General features: G+C 38.2%; 1 protein-coding gene across 8 annotated transcripts in view; it reads left to right on the forward strand.

Annotated features, from left to right (window-relative positions):
* LIN52 (lin-52 DREAM MuvB core complex component) overlaps positions 1-20,524 on the forward strand; it is a 415,840-nt gene that overhangs the window by 280,956 nt on the left and 114,360 nt on the right. The window contains exons 7-8 of one of the 8 annotated variants that reach the window (XM_069092190.1): positions 5,034-5,112; positions 13,355-13,503. The exons of 5 other annotated variants lie outside the window; for them this stretch is intronic. In XM_069092190.1, coding sequence (XP_068948291.1) covers positions 5,034-5,095 — 62 coding nt within the window. In that variant the 3' untranslated portion in view covers positions 5,096-5,112; positions 13,355-13,503. Of the gene's footprint in view, positions 1-5,033; positions 5,113-13,354; positions 13,507-20,524 lie in introns of those variants that run through there. 2 more of the 8 variants (XR_011169046.1, XM_069092191.1) reach the window with 2 other exon arrangements.

The following is a 20,524-nucleotide window of genomic DNA, read 5'->3' on the forward strand; positions in this document are numbered from 1 at the left end:
CCTCTGTGGTTGGTGGTGGCAGTGGTGATGGTGTTGGCAGAGGGTGTCAGGCCCCTTCTCCAGGAGGGCTACTCCCTTCAATGACGGTAGCAAGGGCCGCCTGCCGTTTCAGAATCAAGGTGCGCTCATGTCAATTACACATGAAAGTGACCTAGGTTAGGGTTCCATTCCTCACTACTACATCCCTAGAGGAGTGCAGGAGTTGTTTCTTTGTTTTTAGATCTTTACTCTCTCCAGTCCCCAAAGCCCTACCCAATCAAGATGCTTTAAGCAGTAGGGACTTAATCAATGTTTGGTAAAGGAGTGATTGAGCATGTGGGATGGGCTGCCAGTGCTCCACAAACTGGGGCTCTCTAAGCTAATGCTTGAGCACCTTGGGTGGGGGATATGAGGATGTTTGTTCGGCTGCAGGATGGACTGGAGCCATCTGTTGGCTCTGCTGTCCTTTCTAGCTCTGGAAGCTTGGAACCCCGAGAATCAATGAATGAATGAAGGGAGGTGCTGGCAGTGATTGACAGAAGCACCAGAGAACTTTACAGGGTTCTGCGACGGGGGGGGGGACACAGAGAGAGTGCAAGGGGAAAGGGGAAGGGTGAAAGAGAGATGGGGGAAGGGGGAGAGTGAGAGAGAGGAAGGTAGGGAGAGAAAGAGGGAGGAGGGGAAGTCCCTTCTCTTTTTTATCCCCAAATTTTGGAATTATGCCACAGCCACTGCCTTGTTCACTGCCCTTCTGAGTTGCTTCCAGGTCTAAGCTATGGGTTTCAGACCACATTAGGGCTTTTTTTATGGGGCCCTCTGCTCTTGCTCCTTCCACTTACAGAGCTTTGCAGAATGTAGGTGTCTGTTGCTAGTCTCTAGCTAGCCAAGGAGGTTTTCTTCTTACTTGCCTGTACTTAATGTTGACTTTTGTAAGTTTCTTAGGTGGGATAATATGTAGATTGCTAGACTTGGAGTCAAGACGATTTCAGTTCATAATTCTGCATCAGATATTTAACTAGCCTTGTGACTCTGGGCAAGTCACTTAATGTCTCTGGGCTTTAGTTTCCATCTGTAAAATGGAAGTAATAATAGCACCTAGCTTACGGGGTTGTTGTGGAAATCAAATGAAATAATATAAAGGTCTTTGTAAACCTCAGTAATAGCTATCGGTCTAGATCTAGCTATTTATAAGCTCTATTATCATCATCATGATTATTTTTAGGAGGTCCACTTTCCATTTGCCCATGGGCTTCTGAGTGACTTTTAGTGATATTCTGGGGGGGGGGGGGAGAAGTTTTTTTGTTTATTTTTTCTGTTTTATTGTTGTTTTTCTTATATTTGTGTTTTTTTTTTGGGAGTTTTCTTATCTGTTGCCCGTGTTTTTTTGGTTTTTTTTTTGTGTGGTGGGGGGGGGGGGGGGGGAGTAGTTGCTTACTGTAACTTCTCGATTATTTCTTGATCATTGTTTGGTCTGGTACTATTTTTAGGGAGTAGATATATGAGAGCTCGCCTTCTCTCTTGGGAGACGGGAGGCTTCTCCCTCATTTTGCAGATGACGATAAACACATTGAGTAAGATTAACTCTTGACCAAGGTCATGTGATATACACAGTTAGTGGCAGAGGTGAGATTTGAGCCAAGATCCTGCAACTCCCTTGCCAATCTGAAAGTATCAACTTGCAGTTCTACTGTGTCTTTGACCCACACTTTTCAAACCACATTGGAAAATATTCCTGTCTTCTTGGGAAAAAGTATACATTATCTGTCTTCAGGTTTGCAGTGGTTAAGTGATTTGTCCTCAATCATGAGTAAATTGGTGGTAGAATCAGGAATAAAATATCTGAGTCTTTTCTTACCTACCAGTTTTCCACTGTAGGTTCTATAGGCAAGGTAACTATTCCTTTTCTCTGTATTTAATAGTTGTAGTTAAGTGTGACATCTTGCAACTTAGTATCTGCAGATATGTGTGTCTGTCAAGTAGCCTGGTTTTCAGTGGTTTATGTTGTATCTTAAATGTTTGAATTTTAGGATTCCCTTAAAACATTATGACCTCAGAATTTCAAAAGGAATCTATCTGTATTTGATTTCTAGTGTTACCTTGATATTTAGGTACAAAGATGGATATCTAGATACACTAAAAGATCAAAAAGAGATCTCTTTTGAAATACTGTTATCGTTGGCTTGGGTAGGAGAAGTAAGAGATTACTTGGGTCTATATTAGTGAGCTCTATACACAATCCTCTAAATAACAAATGAAAGACTAAAAAAAGCAAATGGCCCTGAGAGTCCCTCAAAAGCCACTTTCTTCTGTTTTGTTGATGAATCATTGAAAGAAAAATTTGCTTGTTCATGAACTATTCTCGCCATAAGTTCATATGTATTGCCATCCTTATTGAAAGTTATTTGGGCTGAGTATTGTTTGTCTCTTTGTTTTCCTTCTTGCTATCATATGCCAGTAAGTTGTCATAGCTCTCTTTTGGCTCTTTAAACAAGATATATCCATTTTTGTTACAGTTCTACCTAATCTGTGTTCCTCAAATTTTCCATAACAGTGCTGCTTGAATTATTATTAGATAAACAGTAAGCTCAGTTAAGTCAGGTTATATTAGAACTCCTAGCCAATGAACATATTTTCCTTCCAAAGAAAATAATGGCATAATGTCATTGATCAATTTTTTTCTTAATAGTTATCTTGTCTTTAGATGCACTTACAAATTAACAGCATAATTAATAGTATTTATAATTTACTAGGTATTGAATTTTAAGTTATTTTAGGTAAAATTAAAGAGGGTTACAACAGGAGTACCCTTTTAAAAACCTTTGGGACGTGCTTACTCATCTTCCACAATTTTTTTCAAGTATTACTATTAATAGGTCCTAACCTATTCTCCTTTCTAGCTCATCCTTTAAAAATGTATTTAAAGTGAGTATGAAAAGAATTTTTTGCATATTTCCATTATTTACATGGCAGCATTTACCTATAAATTCTTTTAGTTTCTATCTGTATTTCTATTATATTCTATTTCTATTTTAAGACTTTACTAAAGACATATTATACTAAACATGTTATACTAAAAACATAATGACCCAAGCTTGGCATCTGGAGAAGAGTCGAGAAAATGTGCCTCCCTTCTTTGACAAGGTGAGGGACTATTGTTATAGACAGGGGCCTTGAGGCCGCAGGTTCCCTGCCCCTAGTATAGAATATTGATTATAATCTGAAACTTCTTTGTGGTGGTTGATGTTGCTATGCTAATTTTTTTTTGCTTTTTAAAAATCTCTTTTGGGGCAGTGAGGTGCTGCAGTGAGTCAAGAGGACCTGAGTTCAAATCCAACCGCAGACACTTAACACCTACTAGCTGTGTGACCTTAGGCAAGTCACCTAACCCCAACTGCCCTGCCTTTCTCCCTCCAAAAAGATTAAAAACCAAACAAAACTCTGTTGTAAGAGTTGATTCAGTGGATGGGAGGAAGGAATATATTAAAAAATGATGGTGATACAAACTTTTATTCTCACTGTTCCTTTATACAGAATACTCCATCTCCAGTCATTAAGGGTTTTGCTCTATGTCCCTTATCTAAAGTATGCCAAACTTCCTTCAGTGTACCTTCTACGTTGGGCCTTTACTGGTCCACCCTCCCTACTCCTTGTTGTTAGTACTTTCCCTTTCTTAAGATTACTTTGTAGGGGCAACTAAGTGGCACAGCGAATAGAGCACTGGCCCTGAGTCAGGAGGACCAGAGTTCAAATCCAGCCTCAGACACTTAACATAAAAACTAGCCGTGTGACCTTGGGCAAGTCACTTAATCCCAATTGCCCTCCAAAAAGCAAAAACAAAAAAACAAAATTACTTTGTATAAACTTTGTATTTACTGTCTGTGTACATGTTATATCCTCTTCCCAATAGTATAAGTTTCTTGATGTCAGGGATTGTTTTGTTTTAGCACAAATTTTAGAAAATTTTAGCACAGTGCTAGGCACCTAGTAGGCTCCTATTAAACAGAATTGGATTGAAAATGTTTAAGGTGTGGCTGAAGTGGAGTGAAGATTGTTCATGGGAGTTTGGGAGGCTGTTGAACTGGAAATTGAAGTTGTGTTTGAAGATAAACTATATACCTAAACATAGGTTGAAGACCTTCTAAGTATGAGAGCAAGGATCGAGTTGGAAAGGAAGGTTGGAGAATGACTTAAGGATTTGTGATGATGGGTGTAGATAGGATGATATATAAGTGAAGTGAACCACAGAGGAAAAGTGGTTCCTGAGTGATGATGGCAGAAGGTTAGTTGGGATGTCCCCAGTGAGGAGCAAGGAATGTACCTACTCCTTCTTCTGGCCCATTGTATTGGGAAACCCTAGCATAAATGCAGTCAGTGTTGGCAAGCTATGTTTCAATGAGTGTAAGAAGATTGTTTTAAAAAAAGATGCAAAGAGTTTAAGAGGAAAGGTTTTAGGGTAAAGGGAAATTTATTTTTGTTAACAGATTTTATTGATATCTTTTGTTTTTCTATCATCTAAAATTCCTCTGTTCTTCCCCTTCTCAGAGAGTCATCAGAGTCATCCCTTATAAGAAAGTTTTTTTTTTTTTAAGAATAATAGAAAAAGAGAAAAAAAGCACCTAGAAGAAAATATTACATAGGCAATGTTCCAGGGGAACCTTCCTCTCCCTTCTATAAAAGAGCAGAGGGAATAATTTTCTCATATCTCTTCTTTGGGGCCAGACCTATTCTTTATAATTTTTTTTTCTTTTTGGAGGGAGAAGGCAGGGCAGCTGGGGTTAAGTGACTTGCCCAAGGTCACATGGCTAGTAAGTGTTAAGTATCTGAGGCTGGATTTGAACTCAGATCCTCCTGACTCCAGGGTGGGTGCCATCTAGATGTCCCTTATTCTTTATAATTTTGCTGCAAACATTTTTGGTTATTGGTGGTGGTTCTTTCCATTTTAATTGTTACAGTCATTGTATGTAATGGCTTGGCTCTGCTTGCTTCATTTTGAACCAGCTCATGTAATTCTTTCTGTGCTTCTCTACATTAAACATATATGTTGTTTCTTACAGTAATGTTCCACTGCATTCATGTACCACAGTTGGTTTTTTACATTCCCCAGTCACTCAAGTGAACTTTAAAAAAGCAAAGGTAAGCAGTCATGATCATAGGAAAGGCAACAATAAAAATAGATATTAATAAAAGACTTAAGAAAATGTTATTATATGTAGAGGCACCAAATATAAATAAATAATAGCACAAAATATATATGCATTTAATAGTATAGCATCTAAATACTTGAAGGAAAAGTTAATTGAATTAAGCAGCAGATATAGTTGCTAAAAGGGGTAGCTAGGTGGCGCAGTGAATAGGGCACCGGCACTGGAGTCAGGAGGACCTGAGTTCAAATCCAGCCTCAGACACTTAACACAAATACTAGCCATGTAACCTTGGGCAAGTCACTTAACCCCAATCACCCTCCAAAAAAGAAAAAAAGAAATAGTTGCCCAAAGTGTAAATGTTGGGGCTTTTAATGCACCTCTTTGAGACGTAAACATATATAACAAAATGATATGTCCTAAATAGAATTTTGGAAAATTTAGCCATAATAGCTCTCTGATAGAGAGAGCAATGGCAATAGAAAAGAGTTTATGTATTCTTAGCTGTTTGTGACACCTTTACAAAAATTAACTCGACTAGAAAAGGGATTGGCAACCTGAAATCTTGAGGTCACATGTGGCCTTCTAGGTCTTTGGGTGTGTGACCTTTTGACTGAGTCCAAATTTTACAGAACAAATCCTTTTATTAAGGGGATTTATTCTGTAAAGTTTAGAGTCAGTCACAGGGCTGTACTTGAGGACCTAGAGGGCCACATGTGGCCTCAAGGCTACAGCTTCTCCACCTCTGGACTAGAACATAAAAGTTTCATGTAAGCAAATGTAGAAAAGCAGAAATTTTAAGCACATTCTTTAATAAACATAAAAATAAAATTTGTAACCAACGGAGGATTTTGAAGAAAAGTAAGCCAATTAAAATGGAGACTAAATAAATTTAACTAATATAGATAGACTTTTACTTAATCTGATTTTTTAAAAGGAAAAGAAAACTAATTTTCCTGTATCAAAAATGAAAAATGAGACTATTCAATAATGAAGAGGAAGGAAATTATTAGAAACTACATGGTAACACAGATGATCAGTGAAATGAACAAATACTTGCAAAATTCTAAAATACTCACATTAATAACACAAGAAATAGAGAATTTAAATAAGCCCAAATTTCACTGAAGGCTGAGAAAGGAAGTCATATAATTGTGCTATCTTGATTCCCTACAAATTTACTCTGCCTTGACTCCCTGTCACAATACACATCAGCTGTATGTATTGTATTGTTTCCCTCAAAACAATCTTGTTTTGACAAAGTAATGACAAAGTAAAAACCATCCTTTGTGATTTCCCTCTTCTCCCCTATTCAGTACTTCAGAACCGTTCACCATCCCTAATCTCTTTGCCTTTGCTCTAGTCTTTAACCCCTCCTTGGGCCTCCTTGCCCACACCATCTCATATACTTGTCTCCTTGGTCTCATTCCTTCCCTGCTTAGTCTCTTTGGGTTTTGTTTCCTCTTTAAAATAATGAGGGCATTGGATTTGATCACCTTTGTGGTTCTTTCCTTTCAGTTCTAAATCTCTATTCCCATGATCTCTTATAAGAGCATGTCCTTTTCGTCATCTCCTCTCTTTTATTGTCTTTTTTTTTCATTTTTCAAATGCTTTATTAACTTCTAATTTACATCGTTTATTTCCACCAGATTTTGAGTTACAAATTTTCTCCCCGTTTTTTCCCCTACCCACCACCCCAGAATAGCAGTCCCACAGGATATCCCCTCCTCCAATCTGCTCTCTCCCATATCTTCTCCCATACCCCCTTTGACTTTTCCAGTAGGGCATGGTGGATCTCCATGCCCAAGTGCCTGTATCTCTTATTTCCCAATTACAAGTAAAATGGTATTAATAATAGTATATGTGTGTGTGTATTTAAACATTTGATTTTAAAACTTTGAATTCCAGATTCATTCCCTTCCTCCCTTGTCACCTGCCCTTACTGGGAAGATGAGCAGTTCAGTATAGGTTGTACATTTCCCTCCCTCCTATCCCACCTCCCACTTGTTCTGTTCTCTACTTTGATCCTGTCCCTTTTCAAAAGTAGGTGCTTCCAACTTCCCTCCCCCTAGCCTACCCTCCCTTCCATCATCCCCCCTTCCATCCCCTTCCCCCCTACTCTCCTGTAGGGTGAGATACCCTATTTAGTGTGTATTTCATTCCCCCCTCTAGCCAAATTGAATGAGAATAAGGTTGAACCATTCCCTTTTGGCTTCCTATTCTTCCCCTCCATTGTAACCATTGTAACTTGCCTCTTCTTTGTGAGATAGTTTACCCCATTCTGTCCCTCCCTACCTCCTCTCATTATATTCCTCTCTCAACTCTTGATTTCACCTTTTAAGTATCATCCCTTCCTATTAAATTGGTCCTATGCCCTCTATCTATGTATACCTGTAAACTTATATACATACATTCACATATATATTCATACACCCACATACCCTTCAATGTAGACATATATATGTGTATATATATGTATTTCTATTCCCTTCAACTATTTTCGTACTGAGAAAAATTTCATCAGTTACAATTATCATTTTTCCATGTGGGCATGTAAATAGTTCAACTTTGATAAGTTCCTTATGATTTCTTTTCCCTGTTTACCTTCTCATGCTTCTCTTGCTTCTTGTATCTGAATGTCAAATTTTCTATTCAACTCTGGTTTTTTCATCAAGAATACTTGAAAGTCCTCTATTCCACTGAATGACCATATTTTCCCCTGAAACATGATACTCAGTTTTGCTGGGTAGGTGATTCTTGGTTTTAATCCCAGCTCCTTTGACCTCCGGAATATCATATTCCAAGCCCTTCAGCCCCTCAGTGTAGAAGCTGCCAGATCCTGGGTTATCCTGATTGTGTTTCCAAAATATTCAAATTGTTTCTTCCTGGCTGCTTGTAATATTCTCTCCTTGATCTGGGAATTTTGGAACCTGGCTATAATATTCCTAGGAGTTTTCTTTTGGGGATCTTTTTCAGGAGGTGATTGGTAGATTCTTTCAACCTCTGTTTTACCCTCTGGTTCTAAAACATCAGGGCAATTTTCCTTGAGAATTTCTTGGAGGATGATTTCTAGGTTCTTTCTTTGATCATGGCTTTCAGGTAGTCCAATAATTTTTAAATTATCTCTCCTGGATCTATTTTCCAGGGCAGTGGTTTTTCCAATGAGATATTTCACATTGCCTTCTATTCTTTCATTTGTTTGGATCTGTTTAACAGCATCTTGAGTTCTCATGAAGTCACTAGTTTCCATTTGCTCCAATCTAATTCTGAAGGAATGATTCTCCTCAGTGAGCTTTTGAGATTCTTTTTCCATCTGGCAAATTCGGCCTTTTAAGGCATTCTTCTCCTCATTACCTTTTTGAGCCTATTTTGACATTTAAGTTAGTCTATTTTTTAAGGCGTTATTTTCCTCAGTCAGGCTGTTGACTCTTGGTTCGTAATTTTCTTGCATTGTTCTCATTTCTCTTCCCAATTTTTCCTCCACTCCTCTTATCTGCTTCTTAAGGTTCTCTATGGCCTGTAACCAGCTCGTATTTTCCTTTGAAACTTTTGGTGCAGGAGTTGTGACTTCACTGGCTTCCTCCTGTTCCATGCTTTGATCCTTTTTGTCCCCAAAATAGGAGTCTAATGTTGGATTCTTCTGTTTGCTTTGCTTCCTTTGCCTGGTCATATTGCCACTTAATTACTTGACCTTTGGGCTTTTTACCACAGTAGGACTCTGCCACCAGACAGGGGAGCTTCATCCCAAACACTGGGGTTTTCTCAGCTGCCGGAGGTGTTAGTTGGTTGCCCTCTCTGAAGCCTCCACACACTATGGCAAGCTGGACACACACCCTAGGACCTCCATCCTAGACTGCAGTCCAGATCCAAGCAAGTTAAAGCAAGAGCGATTACCCCTCAGACTGGTCGCTTGGTCCCCCTACACTCTGCAAGCCAGGAGCTGAAGCTGCCAGGTGGCGGGGGCTGCAGCCCTCAGCGGCTTCTCGCCCTGGTGGCAAAAGCTAACGTACTCCCAACTACTGGATCCCAAAGTCCACACTGCACTGACCTCTCACTTTGTCCTTAGCATCTATGTGTATGTAGGGGTTCTTTCCATTTAAGTTGTCATTTTGTATATTGTTTTCTTAGCTGTTTGTTTCACTCTGCATCATTTAATTTAGATCTTTCTATGTTTCTCTGTTATGCATCACCTACATTATTTCTTATAGCACAGCAATATTCTATTACATTCCTGTACCACAATTTGTTTAGCCACTCCCCAGTCAACTTTTTGATATCACAAAAGTGCTACTATAACTGTTTTACCAATGATCTTTTAATTGATAAATCCAATTATGATTCCTTATTCTCCCAGATTTTTTGGATGCTTCTGATGTTATCACACCTTCCTCCTGGATACTCTTCTCATCACATTATGAGCTCTGTTGAATGTCTCCCACAAGGGATGCCCCCTGAGGTTTTTCTTATTTTTCTACAGATCTCATCAGTTCCTACCAGTTGAATTATTGTACAAATGACTCCCTAATCTGTGTATCCAGTCTTTAGTCTCTTATGAACATGATATTTTTTATCACTGTCTCCTTGCTAGACATCTCTAATTACATGTCCCATTGGCATCTCAAGACATGTCCAGAACAAAGCTTACTATAGTTTCATCAAACAACCCGGCCTTCTTTCAAATGTCTTGATTTCTTAGGATTTCCACTCTCTTTCTGGTTCCCCAAGTTCTTAGCCTTGAAGCACTACTCAATTATCCATTCTAGTGGCAAGTCTAGTTAATTTCTGCCCCCATAACATTTTTTTTGCATCTGTCTACCTCTTTCCTCTTACATAAACACTAACATAGTGCAGGCCCTCTTTGCATCTCACCTGGAGTCTTGTAATAACTTTTTTTTATTATCTCTGTTTCCAATATTTCCATCTTTAATCCATTCTCCATAAAGCTGCCAAAATAATGATGCTAAAGAGGAAGTCCAAGTGTGTAATTTACTGCTTCGAAATCTCCAGTGGCGGGTAGCTTCCTCCCCCCCACTCCTTCCTTCAGCTTCTTTTCAGGTTGTCTTCCTCCTTTAGACTGAGCTCCTTGAAGACTAGGATAATTTTTTGTTTTGTATCCCCAATGCCTGGCATCTAGTAGGAGCTTAATAAATGTTTATTGACTATTGCATCTCATCTTAGTTCAATTCAGCACACTTTTATTTAGGGATTCACATACTATGCTAAGTGCTGTGGATTCAAAGAATAAAATTAAATAGTCATTACCCTCAAGAAGCTTATACTGTATGGGGTAGCGAAGAGGGTAGGGATACAGCTTATACACAGACAAGTAAATATAACATCTGTGAAAAATACAAGTGATTTTTTTTAATGCTTATTAACTTCTGTTTTACATCATTCGTTTCCGCCAGATTTTGAGTTACAAATTTTCTCCCAATTTTTCCCCTACCCACCGCCCCAAAATAGCAGTCCCACAGGATATCCCTTTCTCCAATCTGCTCTCTCCCATATTTTCTCCATGCCCCTTCCAACTTTTCCAGTGGATCTCTATGCCTCAGTGCCTGTATATCTTATTTCCCAATTACATGTAAGATGGTATTAATAATAGTATACATATAAATATATATATATATACATATATATTTGAATATTTGATTTTAAAACTTTCAATTCCAGATTCATTCCCTTCCTTCCTTGTCACCCACCCTTACTGGGAAGATAAGCATTTCTGTATAGGTTGTACATGTGTGGCTAATGCAAAACAATAACATAGTAGATACATTGTAAAAAACTGACTATATTTCCCTTCCTCCTATCCCACCTCCCACCTGTTCTACTTTCTACTTTGATCTCGTCCCTTTTGAAAAGTGGGCGCTTCCAACTTCCCTCCCCCCAGCCTTCCCTCCCTTCCCTCATCCCCCCCTTTCATCTCCTTCCCCTCCCTACTCTCCTGGAGGGTGAGAAACCCTATTTAGTGTGTATTTCACTCCCTCCTCAAGCCAGATTCAGTGGGAATAAGATTGACCCCATTCCCTTTTGCCTTCCTATTCTTCCTCTCCATTGTAACCATTTTCCCTTGCCTCTACTGTATGAGATCGTTTACCCCATTCTGTCTCTCCCTATCTCCTCTCATTATATTCCTCCCACCTCTTAATTTCACCTTTTAAGTATCATCCCTTCCTGTTAAATTGGTCCTGTGCCCTCTATCTATGTATACCTGTAAACATGTATACACACATTCACATATGTATTCATATGCCCATAAACCTCCATATATATATTTCTATTCCCTTCAACTACTGAGAAAAGTTTCATAAGTTACAATTATTGTTTTTCCATGTAGGAATGTTAATAGTTCAATTTTGATAAATTCCTTATGATTTCTTTTCCCTGTTTACCTTCTCATGCTTCTCTTCTTGTATCTGAATGTCAAATTTTCTATTCAACTCTGTTTTTTCAGCAAGAATGCTTGAAAGTCCTCTATTCCACGGAATGACCATATTTTCCCCTGAAACATGATACTCAATTTTGCTGGGTAGGTGACTCTTGGTTTTAATCCCAGCTCCTTTGAAGTGATTTTTTTTTAAAGCAGTTGGTATTAAGTAACTTGCTCAAGATTACACAGCCAGTTATTTTGTGTGGGTGCCAAGTATCTGAGGCCGGAACCAGTTCTGGGTCTCCCGATGCCGGGGCCGGCGCTGTCAGTCACTGCGCCACCTGGCCGTCCCACAAGCGATTTCAAGAGGGAAAGAGTCCTAACAACAAGGAGGACAGAAGGTGTCACCTGAACTGAATTTGAAGGGAGTTAAGAGGGCAGACTTCTCACGGAAATAACATTAACAATGGGAGGGATTTCACCAAGAAAAGAGACACAGCATTCTAGATACAGACAACAGTGTGAGCCAGTGTATAAGGGCAGAAATCATCGGATGTAGTGGATGCCCTGTAGCTCAGTTGGTCAGCACATAATGCAGGCAAAGAATAAAAGTTTTGTATAAGGATGGAACGATAAAGTAGCCTCAGACTATAGAGGACCTTTAATGTTGAATGAAGGAATCTAAAATTTTTAGTACCATTAAATGGTACTGGTTTGTTTTTGGTAATGTTTGTTCCTTTAATAGAGTGCCTCAGTGTTAATCCCCACCCCTAACCTATTGAATTGGTTTACTGTCCAAAGTCTTCAGGCATTCATCTATTCATTCAAAAGATTTTTAAAAAATATATGCAAGGTACTTCACATGTTTCTGATTCGAGTAACTTTGGCACATAAAGAAAGCAGTCATTTGGTGGACTAACACAGTTACAAAGTTAAAATGAAAAATTCCAAAGTAAATCATTGCTTTTAAATCTTCTAAAAATAAAACTATATATTTAGTTCCTTTTGTTGTTGTTGTTGCGAAGAATATGTATTAATAAGGTTATATCAAACAGCTAGAGGGCATTTATTAAATCAGTTCTTCCTTACTAGTAGTGTTTTAAATCATGATTTAAATTAATTCCCTCTTATACTAGAAGATAGATATATGATGAACCTTAAGTGTTTGCAAATTTATTTACTTATTTTTAATTCTCAGCAAGAATTCAGCTTCAAATTAAAAACCTATATGTCAAGTTTGTGAAGAAAGCCACTTCTATTTAAAATAAACAGATAAACAAAGTTTATTCTGTGTGCTTAGAGGAAAGTTGTGCATTGGCTGTGGGGGATGTTTGTGGCATAGAGAAAGGCCTCTTAAATCTCTAAGCAAGTCGTATATAAAGTATTATTGCAATGAAAAAATGTAGAGATAGGGGCGGCCAGGTAGCACATCAAGTAAGAGCACCGGCCCCAGTGTTGGGATGACCTGGCCGGGCTCAGACACTTAGCACCCACCCAGAAACACCTGGCTATGTAACCTTGAGCAAGTTACTTAACCCCAATTGCTGAAAAAAAAAAATGTGGAGAGAATAATCTCTGTTCACAACTCTGCACACTTGCTGTATACCAGGCCTTAGTGTTCATTGGGTTTTGTGGTTTCATGTATAAGATTTGCATTTTTTCTAAGGTCAGTATTTCTGTGTGTTCTACTTGGTGTCAGATCTAAGATTCCTAGGATATAAAGTTCCATTAAAAAATAATAATAATCTCAGCCCCTCCTTCCTCTATACTTCCTCCCCCTGTGCACTCATTTTGTATAATATGGTAATGATATCACCGTAGCAGTAATTACGGGTCATCTTCATTTCTTTCATCTCTGCAGGTTCTGATGGCTTCATTTCTTTGACGGAGAAGATTTGGCTCCGGTTGCTATGATTATTTTGTTAAGCGTTATTCGAATAGACAGGAGTGAGAGAAATTAATCAATCCAAATGCAATTAGCATCATGTTTAACCCAGTGATGGACGTCTCAAGGTGAAACAGCCAGGGGAGTTTCAGACATTATTATTCAATCCAGTGGCTCTTATCTAAATTATAATCAAGAGAGGTTTTTATTGGCTTCACAGAGAGGAGATGTAACTCTTTCCCAGCCCTAGGGGTCAAGAGATTGGGCCTTCATTTTTCTAGGACTCTGGCTAGTGCCAGCTCTTTAAAATAGGAGACACCAAATGAGCATCTTCTCTTAATATCCAAGTCTCCTAAAATTGTCTATATTGTACTATTCTTGTTTTCCTTTGGTTTGAAGTGGTTCTTAAAAAATAAGTCTGTAGCTATATTAGGGATTAATATCTAACCTGTGGCAAAGTGGCATTCCTGGTATCTGTTGTTTTATACTTTTGTTTGGAAAGGCATTATCACTACTCTTTTGTCTAAACCCCACAAAATGGATTATTATAGTGGGATATTTCTCACATTATAGATGAGGAAATTGAAGCCCTGAGAATTTGATTAGTTCAAGGTCATATAATGAATATTTCTCTGAGATTTACTCTCATATAAGGGCATGGGCAGTTCGACAGATCTGTGGGTATTTAATAAATATTCTAGTCCTAAGAATGATAGGAATACATTTCTTGGCTCACTGATTCACATTGCTCTTCATTCAGTTAATTTCTAGTCTTGAAAAAAGGAAATAGATACATCCATGAAGTAGGCTTTGATATAAAGTGAGAAATAAATAAAATTGTGAACTTAACTCTTCTTCCTTGAACACAAGTCTTATATATGTTTGGAAGGACTGAGATGGTGGTTGTGAATTTGAAAATTTGGCTTATTTTACACTGAAGGGGACATAGCAAGTAGAGCTGATAGAAAAACACAGGCTTTCATCTGAATATAAAAAATTTTTGAATACCTGACAAGGTTTTTCCTTTTCTACCTTCTGTATTAATGTATCGTGGTTGACATTTCATATTCTTACTTGATGTTTTAAGAATAAATCTATTGGTTGGATAGCTTTGCCTTATTTTCTGTTGTAGAAGGCCATTTAGAAGATTTTTCAGTATTGGTGCTGCACAAGTTTTTCTAAGTGCACAGATGAACATATTATTTGTCATACTATTGCTGTATTCCCTGGGAGTGAGCCATATGTTAAATTTAAGGAAAATCTTTGAATGTAGATTTAATTTCTGGATTCACTAATAGCCTTCTTTTATCTACCTTTTAGAAGAAATTTAATTCAGCATTTAAGTTTCTGCTGTGTATAAGACACTGTGCCAAGGTGCTGGGAATACCAAGATGAGAGAATCTCCTCTGAGGAGGGAGGGAGGTGTGTTTTATCCCCACTTCCCTTGAATGAGGATTAGTTATTATATCTACTCTGGTCTCTGAAAATTTTCATTTTCATTGTTATAGTTGGATATATTTTCCTAGTTTGATTTTCTTCATTCTTTATCAATTTATACAAATTTCTCCATGTTTCTTTTAGTTCTTCATATTTATCATTACTATGTCACAATATTATTTTTTATTCATATGCTACAATAATACAAACATCACATCGGGTCCTGGCCTTAGAGTTAAGAAGACCTGGGTTCAAATTGTGCTTTTCTCACTTTCCCATTTTCTGACCTGGCAAGTCCCTTAATTTCTTTGAGTCTTAAGCAACTCTCTACACCTTATCTCTAAATTTTAATCTGATGTGTAGGTGCTTTGCCATGAAATGTATTGATGGATCAGACATTTATCAGTGATGGCTAATGCAAAGATATTTTCTGCACTTTATATTTTTTCTTCTCTAGTTGCATTGATCTTGTTCATGCAAAAGTTTTTAAATTTCATATATTTCACCTTCAATCCCTTTATGAAAATAATCTACATGCGCATCAAGGACATTGTCAACGTATGATAAAAAAGCAGGCAAACTTCTGTAAATTGTATCCTATAACAGGTCACTTTTTTAGAGTCACACAGGTGATAAAAAAAAATCCCCTAATTCTTACTGATGGCTAGTTCAAATTCAGAAAACATCTATTCAGCACCTCCTTCCTGTGAGGTACTGTGCTAGCAGTTGAAAATACAAAGATGAAATAGAAAAGAAACTCTGTCTTCTAGGAACTTACATTCTACTAGGGGAACAGCAATATACACACAGATGGATAACCATAAAGTGTGATTATATGTAATAAAGTGACACCTTCCACAATTATAGCTCCCATATTTATCTGTGATCTCCTGTGGTTAGCCTCTTTACAACAAATGCAGGTTGTGACCCATCGATGATGACCCTTTTGCTCTCTGCAGCTCTTGTCAGCATCTTCCTCTAAGTCAACCATAAGAAGTCTTTCTAATGTACTGAGGCGGTCCTCTCGTTGCCTTAGCATTTTGTGGATATATATAACAGATGCCAGTAAAACATACATGCTGTCCATTGGTTACCTCAGCCCCACCCTCTACTCCAACTACATGACTACCCTACCTTTTCCCACCATATATTTTTAATGATATAATAGTTTATGCCACTTCTACACAGTTCTTGTCGGTAATGTGTTGCAGCCTACTCATGCCCTCTATGTGCCTCTATTATTCTCTGTATGACTAGAAACTTTAATTTTTTTTTAGAGACCGTTATTCTGTAGCAGCCATACAGCATCAATTTTATTGTATTTAAAGGATGGGCTTTTAGTTTGGGGAGAAGCTTTGGGGTGAAACTGTGTAGTTTCCCAAAGGCAATCCAGCCTGCTCTCTTCCTTTTCATTTCTGAGCTTGTGGAATGTACTATGTACACTTATAGCTGATTTACCATTATATATGCTAACTAATATGATGGGAATACTAATTAGACTTACATTTCTCAAAGCATGCAATCAGATTTCATCAATCATATGTGCAAATAATACAAATAAGCCCCTTCTAAGAACAAATCACTAACCTGAGTCTTATTGGTCCTGATAAGCATCTTTTCATACTGGTAACCATGGCTGGGTTTCCCCTTTTGCCCAGCTGGAGGCCATGTGTTTATAGTTTGTTTTTTGTCTTTTCCCAGAGTGGTCATCTGGCAAGTCTTTGTAAATCAGCAGTACCCCAACTTGAATACTAGTTACTTGAGTCTCAAGTTCAGGGAATATAGGAACCTGTCCCAGTCATGACCCAGAAATGGGCTAATGGTTAGCTCTTCTGGTGGATTTCATAAAATTCTAGCTATTGGTGTTCCTAATTTATTTTCCAGATTAACTTGATTAGTAGTTTGTTATATAAACTACTGACAAAAAGTGTTTATGATATTTTTCTGTTCTGGTCTCTTCCATCAGAGAGGGTCCATATACTTGCTTATCAATTATCTAAGAACAAAAAGTTTTATTTAGTGTTAGACCACACAAGTGCATATCTTCTTATTGAAAAACAACTCAGTCACAAAATGGTGTTAGTTTTGCTTAGTTGACAAACATTCCTACTATCTCTTTGAGGTAATAGAACATTCTCACTATAGCCCAGCTTATGGTCCATGCACTGTCCATCCAAGGTATTTATGTTGATGGATCAGCTCCATGGGCTGTACAGCTTGTCTTGACAGTAAGCATTCTTCATCAACTTAGACAGATAGACTCTATTCTTTTAGTGCTTATGGATCTCATTTAGGAAGTTTTTCAGTGTTCATGGGCTTGATACAATCATCACATTGCCTTTGCTTTGAATTGCATTTGGTTCAGTGATTTGTGTATATGTTAAAATCCTCCAACTTCTTTGTACTGAATGAATGAAATAAATAACATTTATATAGCACTTTAAGGTTTGCAGATTGCTTTACTTGTATTATCTCATTTGATCTTTACAATAACCCTATGAGGTATTTCCTGTTATTATTTCTGTTTTACAGATGAGGAAACTGAGACTGAGATAGGTTAAGTGATTTTCCAGTCATGGATCCAACCATTGTGCTAATAAGTGCTGGGAATACAAATACCAAAGCCAATGAGTCTCGGACTTCAGGGAGCTTATATTCTAATAGGGGTAGACAGCACATATAGGGGAGTGGTGGCCATGGAAATGCAGGGATAAGAAATGGAGCCATAGGACAATTAATTGGGATGCTTTTTCAAGCAATGGTAGTTTAGATTTGGTTACTTTTCCCTAAGCTAGAAATGGAAAAGTAAGTTGGGAAGGAGGGAAGGCTATGTGTACATTTGGCTAGAGAATAGCATGGCAGGTCTGGGCTGGACTAGATCTGGTGAAACTTCTAGGAGCAGGACCCCAGGAGGACGCTAATGTGCTGGCTTATGGTGGTGGATGGAGCTGACACAGCAACATTGCAGGACAGTGGGTTTGGGTTTAGAGGTTGATAAATTACTCCCAGGAAGGAATATAAAGTGCCAAGGCAGGGTCAATGGTGAGGTACAGCACCGTGGCATGAAGATGTCCAGCAAAGCTAAATGACACTGTCATTTATATTTTATCATATTTATATTATATCAAGCAAGTATCAAGTTGAAAAACATAGCTTTTCCAAAGGTATTGACCAAACTTCCAATATGGAGACCAAAACTGAAAGGAGATTCCTTCTAAGTTTCTCTGGCTTCTTCAAGTTCTAGCAAAAGTCCCATCTTCTACAGGAAGCCTTTCTAGGGTCTTTCTTCTGTTGATTATTTCAACTTTATCCTGTAAAGAGCTTGTTTGCACATAGTTGTTTGCATGTTGTCTCCTCCATTAGATTGTGAACTTCTTGACAGCAGAGACCATTTTATGCCTTATTTGTGTCACTTGTGCTTATCAGGCTTGGTACATAGGAGGTGCTTAATAAGTGTTCACTGATTGACTGTATGTAGATAGTGAAGTTCTTCATATGCTTCTGTTGGTAGATGATATCCCAATTCCGTGAAACCCCATAACACTGCAAAGCCTTCTCATGAGATGTGTGGGGTATTCACACCTCTGGTGTGGGGGGTTGCTGGGCCCTTCTCAGGGCTGTTCATCCACCTTTGGTGTCCACCCTCAACCACCTCTCACCTGTGGCTCCAGCAGCCACACCCTGGTAAACCACCTCATCAGACAGCTAAACCAGGTTGAGAGTAACTGACAGGCCTCAAATCCATTGGTGAGTTAGGGGGGTGTCTACCCCAAGTATGTGGAAACTCCCTGGTAGAAAGGGCAGATGAAAACAGTTTATTCCAACCACCATGAGGGTGGCTGAAGTAGGAGCTATGGAGCATTTAGAGCTTGGTTAGGCATCAAAGACAACAAGGTTATCCACAGCATCCCAGGCCATGCCCAGTCATCCTGACTTTTGTCTTGCCACTGGACTTTGATGACTCAGGGAGAGAGAGTGAGGCTGATGACTTTGCACAACTCTGCATCACTAAAATTTAATTTACACACAAGCTAAGATATCACCCATGATGTCATTGGTCCGCTTCAAAAAATAGGACAAACAACAAATGAGATACGTTTGTTCTAATTCTAAGTTTTCACATGGAAAAACCCAAATGGATGAAGAATGCCTATTGCCCAGATTATAATATACAATTAAGAGAACTGAACCTTCTGTATATCTCTGTCTTGGATAGGCAATATCACTATCTGAAAAGCATTAACATTTTAAAGAATGTACTTTCACCATTGTTACTCACTCAATGAAGAAGCCTTTATACACAACTATTTCTAACTAAGTCTTCCTTATTGCCACCACCTGGAAGCCTGCAGGGATAGTCTGTGAATAAATGAGGAGCAAAACTCCCCTCCTCCTTCCCCCAATATTCAGAACATTTCTCCTAATTCTTTTGTATCTATTCATTGCCTAGTATATACTTGATACTCAGGGGCTACCTTCCTTTTCCTGTTATGGGTGAGTCTTCAAGAATGCAAAAGGTTTTTAAAAGAGTAACCAAATGCCATAAAATTGACAGATGCCATTACTACTCCAAAGAAGCCTTCTCTGTGACTGGTCACTAAAGCATCATTTCAGGACACAGATTTGAATTGAATAGGATTTCTAAATCTCCTTTCTGACTTCCAGCCATAAATTGCTGCACAATATACCTCAGCAGAGGACGACTTCCAGCTGCTGGCCTTATGACATGATATTTGATCTTCTATTACAAATAGCGTTTCACAGATACAAGCCATTCACATTGCTGTTTGCTTTATTTTTTCCTGATGTCTTCTAGTGCATTTGATCATGTTGTTCTTAGAAATGTGGGAGAACCATTGGTAATGATCCCTTTTATCCTCATTGCATTTTTCTTGTTATTTTGTAACACTGGAAGGAGTATCATAACCAGTAGTTTTCATTTGGGATTGAAAACCAAATGTCATATCTCTATTTGATTAAAAAGTTACTTAACCTTTAAATTGTTTCCTACATAAAGATCCAGTGGAATTATGCTATGCAGCTGCCTAGAAGTTAAAATCTGGAAAATCTTTATAATGAAACCCATATGTCATGGGGAAAGGATGCAAAGCCCTGGCAGAGTGGGCTGATCTTACAAGAGATTCTGTACCCAATCTTGTTAACCAGGGCGACTGCTTGGTAATCCCTCATTCCCTCACTTGTAAGAAATCAATCTATACCACTGAATCTTTTTCAACCAGCCACCACAAAATTTACTGCAGAAAGCAGTTTGGGGACAGTCATCATGGAAAAGGAGCCAAAGGCAAGGCTAAATGCAGGACTGCAGGATTGGAAGTTCTAAAGAAGAGGCTGTATTAAACCTTGTTCCTCCCTTCAGCCCTGACCTTTTTAAGTAGATACCTGAGAAATTGGGTTTAGAGATCATGGTCCCATCATTCAACTGGCATGAGAATCTCAATTATTTATAGCTATAATGATTCCAAGTCTTTGTGTATGTGGAAGTCCTGGGATAACTGATAAGTAATAAAATTAATCTAAATTTAAAGTTTCATTGTAATTTTGTCGTTCTGCATCTTAAAATAGTATATAGCCAGAAGCCTCTTTCCAATACTAACTGGACTAATTCATTATTAACCTCATGGAGACTGTATCTTTTGTTTTTTTGTCATATTGCAATGTGTGCACGGTAGCTTCAAAGTTCTGTAAATC

The sequence above is a fragment of the Petaurus breviceps genome, unplaced genomic scaffold (genome assembly GCF_028583685.1).
Source record: "Petaurus breviceps papuanus isolate PSGF00001 unplaced genomic scaffold, PetGlider_PUasm1.0 189, whole genome shotgun sequence".
Classification (NCBI taxonomy): Eukaryota; Metazoa; Chordata; class Mammalia; order Diprotodontia; family Petauridae; genus Petaurus; species Petaurus breviceps.